At 35.4% G+C, this 8401-nt stretch overlaps 2 protein-coding genes across 2 annotated transcripts; both read left to right on the top strand.

Annotated features, from left to right (window-relative positions):
* Window positions 1–579: 579 nt before the first annotated feature.
* LOC120134011 (aspartate--tRNA ligase, chloroplastic/mitochondrial-like) lies at window positions 580–5767 on the top strand. Its single transcript, XM_039150491.1, has 15 exons — window positions 580–1005; window positions 1099–1242; window positions 1382–1491; window positions 1839–1950; window positions 2065–2136; window positions 2335–2426; window positions 2736–2856; window positions 3285–3407; window positions 3512–3707; window positions 3805–3992; window positions 4091–4162; window positions 4650–4748; window positions 4842–4922; window positions 5252–5309; window positions 5402–5767. Exons 1-15 carry the CDS (start codon window positions 652–654, stop codon window positions 5569–5571), a joined length of 1992 nt encoding a protein of 663 aa, XP_039006422.1. The 5' UTR covers window positions 580–651; the 3' UTR covers window positions 5572–5767.
* Window positions 5768–7159: 1392 nt separating this feature from the next.
* Window positions 7160–8192, top strand: LOC120134256 (agamous-like MADS-box protein AGL62). Its single transcript, XM_039150719.1, has 3 exons — window positions 7160–7438; window positions 7563–7781; window positions 7851–8192. Exons 1-3 carry the CDS (start codon window positions 7160–7162, stop codon window positions 8190–8192), a joined length of 840 nt encoding a protein of 279 aa, XP_039006650.1.
* Window positions 8193–8401: the final 209 nt, after the last annotated feature.

Below are 8401 nucleotides of genomic sequence, written 5' to 3'. Positions count from 1 at the left end.
ACAAATAAAAAATGTTTATTGTATATTGTGTTGAAAGGGAAACAATAAAAAAGATATAATAAAATAAGGTTAAATTTATGGGTTTTGATATATTTTTTAATTAAATGATCATATTTATTTTTAAGAGAATGAAATAAATTTAATGAATTTTTTTGAGACTTTTCGGTCGATGACGACAACCAACGACAACTAAGACGATGTACAACATGATGCCTAAAATTTGAATAGGCTTAACCTAATATTAAGATGACAAAAAGAAAAAGAGGAAAATAAAAAGGAAAATCTTTTCTTGTATAGATTCAAAATGATATTATTTTGGTTTAAATTTAGCTTTTGTAAGAAGTGAAAAATAATATTATTTTGGTGTATCATTGTACCATCTCTCATGTCGATACATTTTTTATCATTTAATGGTGAGTGATAAAAACAATACAATGTTAAAATTGAGTGATTAAAATATATTTTAAAATTTTTAATAACTAAAATAAGAGTGAAACAAAACTTGAATGATTAAATTTGTAGTTTATCCTTACTAAATGTAACCAATATAGAAGCCACGTACTGCGCAGGCGAGCACCCAATCCATTAAACCCTGTGTTGTGCGTATGAGCAACGTTGCTGAAATCCCCTTCTCTCAAAAACCTCGGAACAATGTCTCTGCTTCTCAAATCCTTCCTTCTCCTCTCCTTTCGCGCCAGACCTCTCTCTGTTTTCCCTTCCGTTATACTCCCAAAATCACTTCGCAGTAACCGTCGAAGTCGAACCCTTTCCTCTGTTTCAGCTTCCACTTTTCAATCGCCTCCTCCTTCCGTTTCCTCCGAAACTCCCAACCCCATATCCCCTCTCACCGACTCTCTCCGTTGGGTCTCCCGCACCGCTCTCTGTGGTGGCTTATCAAATCAAGATGTGGGTTCTCGGGTCCGACTTTGCGGGTGGGTAGCTCTCCACCGGGTCCATGGTGGCCTCACCTTTTTTAATCTCAGAGACCACACTGGCATCGTCCAGGTATTCATTTGCAAACTTTCCTATAAACGAAATTGTAAAGTTGGGTTATTTTTCCTTTTTGGAATGATGCTTTTGTTTGTTTTTGAATTATAGATTACGTCGCTTCCGGGTGAGTTTCCTGATGCTCATGATGCTATTAAAGATTTGAGGGTTGAGTATGTTGTTGCTGTCGGTGGTGTTGTCCGGTCTCGGCCCAGTGAGTCTGTTAATACGAAAATGAAAACTGGCTCCATAGAGGTATATTTACTCTATTTGAGTCTATGCTTTTCATTCCCATTACTGATGAAAACCGGCTCAATAGAGGCGTATTACTGTATTTGAGCTTATTCATTCTTTATTATTATATCTTTAATTCGGTGTAAATTATGTCTGCCAGGTCGCTGCCGAGCATGTTCAGATATTGAATGCTGTGAGATCAAAGCTTCCATTTTTGGTTACTAGCGCGGATGATTCAAATGATTTTGTTAAGGAAGAAATCCGTTTAAGGTGGCCAACTTGTATCTTACTTCAATTTGTCAAAAAAGCTATGCACATTGTTTGCTTATAAACCTGATATTGTCTTATCATATGAAGGGATAGAGAATGAGCTACATTGTTCCTGATTACCTGATTAGCTTAGTTTTACAGTCTCTTTTTGGGTCTTTTGCTTTTACTTCTTTAATTATATCAATCAATTCAGTTTACCGCAAATGTTTTCCTTATGATATGTTTTTGGGTCTTTTGCTTTTATTTTTTTAATTATATCTAGCAATTCAGTTTACTGCAAATGGTTTTCCTTATGATATATTTGGGACTTTGAGTTGATGTTTATTGTTGGAATACCTGTTTCATAGATACCGATACCTTGATTTACGTCGACAACAAATGCATTTCAACATGATGCTGCGTCATAAAGTGGTGAAACTCATTCGACGGTACCTAGAGGATGTACATAAGTTTGTGGAGGTGTAACCCTATGAAGATTGTTTTAATATAGTAATTGTTATTTCTTTAGTTATTTTATGGTGGTTCATGCTCAGTCTCCGTTTTGCTTCTGACCTTTTCATGGTTACAAGGTAGATTGAAACTCCAATGCTCTCTAGATCTACTCCAGAAGGTGCTCGGGATTATTTGGTTCCCTCAAGAATCCAGGTATTAGTGATCCAGCTGCTATTAAATTCTTTAAGACTGCATGAAACAACTTTTATGATGGAGGAGTTTTTTGCATCCTAACTGGTGGTTATTCAGTCAACAAGTGTTAAATTTTCAAGTCTTCATCAATCATCACTTATATTATTGGGATTTGGGACAATGAAACAGGTTTGATTCACTCTAATGTATATTTTGAAGTCAGGAACATTCTATGCTTTGCCTCAAAGTCCGCAGCTTTTCAAGCAAATGTTAATGGTTTCCGGTTTTGATAAATACTATCAAATAGCAAGGTAAGTTTTTTACTTCTTCTCCGTTTCTCCTATCTTGATAAGCTTTCTGCAATTTTAGTTTTGTTTTGGAAAGACTAATTTACTCAAACAAATTTTTAACCTTTTCTCAATTTGCATGATGAGAGTCAAGATGAGCCTGTTCTGTTCTTGGACTCGGTTTGATTTCTCCTATGTTTGTTAGGAAAAAATGGGGTAGGGGTTACAATATCCAATTTCTGCTAAGAATTAGGGTAACACTAGTTATTGCGAGACTCTTCTGGAGTATAACCAGGATATAAATTCTTTTCCTTTTTCCATTTTTCGCTCCAGATGTTTTAGAGATGAAGATCTGAGAGCAGACAGACAGCCTGAGTTCACACAACTAGATATGGAATTGGCTTTTACTCCGTTGGAGGACATGCTTAAACTTAACGAAGACTTAATTAGAAAGGTTTGTGAATTGGGACCTATATGCTAAAATGATTTGTCCTAGCTCCAAAATATCTTTCAGGAGGAGCTGTTCATAAGTATCTGTTGGGGTGGGGTTGGTAATTAAAATATTCAAGTTTAACTAAATACTAGGCTGCCCGCCTTCAGCTCAGGCTTGAGGTAAGCTTGATGGCTCAGCTTGTGGGCCTTTGAATTGGCTTGGCATCATCTACACTGCCCAATGGCCCACTAGTTAATCAAGCTAGGTTTGCTAATTGATTTTCTAGGTAGACACTCAAGGCATTCATCAGAAGACCTTTTGGCACTCTGCCTTTTTAAATTGAATGTAGATAAAGGACCGAAGGTGATTGCTCTCACCATATCAAACATTTGAAGTACTTTATGCATTTACAAGAATTTCAAATCATTTTAATCTCATATTTGATGCAGCTCTTTCTAGAGATTAATGGCATCCAATTACCTAACCCTTTCCCAAGACTAACATATGCTGAGGCAATGGATCGTTATGGTTCTGATCGTCCAGATATCAGATTTGATCTTGAGTTGAAAAATGTAATGATCATTGGTCACTCTTACACTTGGCACACACTGTCTACTTTTTGCTGATGTACATTGTCTAATATTTGCTAATTTGTTGCCTCTTGTTGAAGCTGTAGGTATCTAATGTCTTCATAGACTCTCCCTTCAGGCTCTTTGCAGATACATTAAAAAATGGGGGAATTATCAAAACATTATGTGTGCCTTCATGCGCTAAAAGGTTTTCAAACACAGCTCTTAAGAAAGGTGATGTTTATAATGAGGCAATCAAGTCTGGAGCAAAGGGTTTACCCTTCCTTAAGGTCTTGGATGATGGTAAATAGTAATATTCTCTATCTAGTTCATATGCACCCCTTTGAAAAGTTGAGTTGCTATTTGTAAACCTGGTCTGATGGTTTTATTATTCCTTTAGGGGAGATCGAAGGAATTCCTGCTCTAGTATCTAGTTTGTGTCCAGAGAACAGAGAAGAATTCTTGAGAAAATGCTCTGCAGGACCAGGTGATCTGATCTTGTTTGCAGTTGGTCATCATACATCGGTTAATAGAACCTTGGATCGACTTAGGGTATTCATGGCCCATGAACTGGGTTTGGTTGACTATGTAAGTTCCTGAGCAGGCTTCTATCTGAAATACATATTTGTTGCTTATTATTTTTTTCTTTTCTAAAATTAAGCATTTGCTTCAAATCTGAAATGCAGTATAAGCATTCAATTTTGTGGGTGACTGATTTCCCAATGTTCGAGTGGAATGATTCAGAGCAAAGATTTGAGGTCCGTGTCATGCTCTTGCTATTTTTTGGTAATTTTATTGAAATAATTGATATATATATATATATATATATATATATATTCCTGAAAGAATTTGCCTTTTTTGTGTGATATATAGTTCCCTTTGTACTTGTAACATCCCTATCGTAGTTTAACAGTGTGAGATTCTGTCATTTTCGAGGAATTAAGGGAGTAGCTGAAGTTTTAGATTTAGTTTTCCTTGGTATTGTAAGTTTTCTTTGTTGTATCAAAATACGAGTATATATTCAAATTTTAGATTTGATTATTTCTTTATTTTCTTTTTGTTCACATATGTGCTTACACGTAATTTGGTGAAAGCTTTAGCTTGTTAAAGTAATTTGTATGGAAGTTTTAGATTGCTAAATTAATATAATAATATATATGTATATATGGATGGAAGTTTTATTTTTTTGTATACATCATTTACGGCTTTCACCTGCCTGTTGTTGAAAATTTACTTATATTGTAGCCCTTGCATCATCCATTTACTGCACCAAACCCTGAAGATATGGAAGATCTTTCTTCTGCACGTGCCCTAGCTTATGACATGGTTTACAATGGAGTCGAGGTATTTATATTATGTGCTTTCTATAAACTTTAAAGGGTAAGATTTGGTCGACCGTTCTATAATTGAATGCATCATTGCCTCTTGCATTGTCAGATTGGTGGAGGAAGTTTAAGAATTTATAAACGCGAGGTCCAACAGAAAGTACTGGAAACAATTGGCATCTCTCCTGAACAGGTGAGAAGAACCTTAATCTACTCAAGAATTTATAAATCTATGGATATCGTTTGCACCATGTAACCGGGGAAGTCGTGTCCATTACACGTCTTGCTATTGGCCTATTGCCTTTATCATTGCGGCCAAGAAAACCAAGTTAGTGGATGATTCTGTTATCTAGCTCGTGTCAATTTGATTGTCTGATCCTATATATACTGTCCTAAAAAGAAACTAAAAATCATATACGGAACCAGAATGCTTCTAGATCCTAGAAAAGCAAAGATACTGCTTTGTTTGAGTTGTCAAATTCTCTTATTGTCCTAATAAATTTGGTTCTATGTTATTTACAGGCTGAAGATAAGTTTGGCTATCTTCTGGAAGCTTTAGACATGGGTGCTCCTCCACATGGTATGACACGCCTAGGCCACAAAACAAACTTTTTTTCTATCTGGAATAAGAGTTCATCTGATATTTTATCTATTTTCTCGTATTTTTTGCAGGGGGAATCGCTTATGGTTTGGATCGATTGGTTATGTTGTTAGCAGATGCAAGTTCTATCAGAGATGTCATTGCTTTCCCAAAGACAACCACCGCGCAGTGTGCCCTCACTAGAGCTCCATCGAAAGTGGACATCCAACAGTTGAAAGATCTCTCACTGCAAATCCGGTAGTTTCCTGTTGATACGCCTGTCTCTACAACTAGGTTGCCCATTAGCCATTTCTAGTAATCACCATTGTTTGATCATAATTCATAAAGCTTTTCTTTCTTGTATTATGCCCTTTAAAGTAGACAAAAAAAAAGTTGTATGCATGGTTCAATTTTGACTTGAGACCATATATGTGGAACTTGACCTAATTCGTTACATACACGTTCCATCATCAATGGATTTTCCTCTAGTACAATTATCGTATGAATCCCATCCAAGTACAACACAAATAGTTCCAACACCAGGATACAATATCAATCCTGCTGAAGAATACAATATCCATCTTGTGAATTTTACAGGTGAAGACACTGTCAATCTTGCACAGAAATACATTGTCGATTATTCGTAACTGTACAATGTCAGGTCTGCACAAGGATGTAGTGATGATCCTACAGAAGGTTGGAATACCATTCCTATAATATGTTATATCAGATGTGATTTTTTTTATATTCATATTTTACACAAAAAATAAAAATGAGTTCCCCTCTTCCAATTCCATAGTTTCTATTGTTGAAAAAGCACTATTGAAAATATTTATTTTTTTGTTTTAATAAGAAAAAAATAAAAGGAAGCCGCACTAGATTCTACAAGTACGGCTTTAATTTGTTAATTAATAGAAACCGTTGAAGAAATATTATGAAGGAACAAATTAGTTAACTTTGACGGTTTTTAGTATTTTAAAAATTAGTTAACTTCAACGGTTCTTCGTATTTCAATAATTAGTTCACTATTTCTCTGAAACTGTAAGCATTAGGTTACTTTTGGATACTAAATATTGCAACCGTTAAAAAATCTACACATGGAAACTGGATGACTTTAGTGGTAAAATGTAATGTTGTTCCCCTTTAGAGGACCCATATTTGAATAGTTGTGTATACGGTGTATATGTGCATTGTTAATCGATTAAGAAAATTCTGAACATATAATATTTTATAATCACTCACTCACTCTATTAAAATAACATATACCCTAGATTAGATTTGATCAATTCATTCGAGTATTTTCTTTCTTTCTTTTGTTTCCCCTTTATTTCTATATTATCTTGATTTCACAGAGATTCAAGCATATCTCAACATACAATATACATATTATTATGTTCGAATAAAAATATTATATATAATATTCTAAAATAATCTCAGACATAAATTTAAATTCACCATTTTAAATACATATATATATATATTGTTCTTGGCTATTGCTGAAATTATGATATTCCCATGTATGGCTCAATTCTGACTTTTTGAAATCCAGAGTTGAATAATTAAAATTTACACTTTCATTAAAATTTGTAACGACCAATTAGAATTGACAGGCAGCATTACATTTTTATTGTTTTTACTGTATAGGTTTAAAACTAGCAACTAATTAAATTCAAACAAATGAATACACTAAATAAAACCTAAGCATAATAAATATGTACAGGTAAAAGTGTTTTAAACTTATTTATCAATCTCTGTATAAAGACTCAATATTTTCATCAGGTTAATCACATATCCTATTCACAGAATACCTCATCACTCTACTGGTTTTTACTCTTTAGGTGCTTTCAGACATGGAGAAGAAGACTCTAGGCCGACAAAGAGTTGAAATGAAGAAGATGAAGAACGAAACCCATCTCCTAGTCTCCTTCTCGAAGCGAAAGGCTGGTCTGTTCAAAAAGGCGAGTGAAATCAGAGCACCCTTTGTGGTGCCGAGCTCGCCACTGTTATCTTCTTCCCGTCCAAAAAGGCGTTTTCTTTTGGCAACCCCACGGTTGACACTGTCATTGATCGTTATCTCAATTGCAACCCGCCGGATACTTCGGGAACGTCGTTGCTCGTCGAGGCTCACGGTAAAGCTAATATCCGTCAGCTCAACATGGAGCTTACACAGGTTTGGTTATATCTCTTCATTGTTGGATTTATTTTATCAAACGAGATTATATGTATGTATTGTTCATGAGTGACTTGTAACAGGCGACGATCCAGTTAGAAGCTTCAAAGGAACGTGGCAAAGAGCTTAAAGTGATGTCGAGCGAAAACCAGCAGCAAAAGATTGAAGACCTTGACCTATCACAACTCCTTGAACTAAAATCATCCATGGAGAAGTTGCAAAAGGATGTTGAAGAGCAGAAGCTGGCTGCTCTGAATGCGAGCCCCCAACAGTTTTACATTGGGAATTGGTCGGGCCAAGGGGTGAATCCTGATTACTACACAAATAACAACAATATGGTTTTCGATGCAGATATGATCGGGGGGAGATAGGTTGTTCCAACTCCAGGATATAATCTCAATCCTTTGGAAGGATACAATGTTAATCTTGTAGAAGAATACAATATCGATCCTGTGAATCCTACAAATGAAGACAATGTTGATCTTGTAGAAGAATACATTGTTTATCCTTTCGAAGTGCACAACGTCGAGTCTGCACAATATAATCTTACAGAAGGATTATATATCAATCCTGTGAATCCTACATATGAAGACAATTTTGATCCGGTAGAAGAATACATTGTTGATCCTTTTGAAGTGAACAATGTCGGGTCTGCACAAGAATACAATGATAATCCTACAGAAGGACGCTATATCAATCCTGTTGAAGGATAAAATACAAACCCTGAGGGAACCGACATGCCTGGTCCTCATGGATTTGGAGGAATACACAATAATGATCTTCATGAAAATAATATTCTTGGATCTGGAGGAGGATGCAATTCCAACCCTCAGAATAATGATACTCTTGATCTTCTAGATTTGTTCTTTAAAGATTTGGAGGACAAGATTTGATGTTCATTCAAACATTTCTTTCTTTCTTT

Source organism: Hibiscus syriacus, unplaced genomic scaffold (assembly GCF_006381635.1).
Source record: "Hibiscus syriacus cultivar Baekdansim isolate YM2019G1 unplaced genomic scaffold, ASM638163v2 tig00110597_pilon, whole genome shotgun sequence".
NCBI lineage: Eukaryota > Viridiplantae > Streptophyta > Magnoliopsida > Malvales > Malvaceae > Hibiscus > Hibiscus syriacus.
The sequence above is the reverse complement of the archived record's forward strand: the minus strand, read 5'-3'. Positions and strand labels throughout refer to the sequence as shown.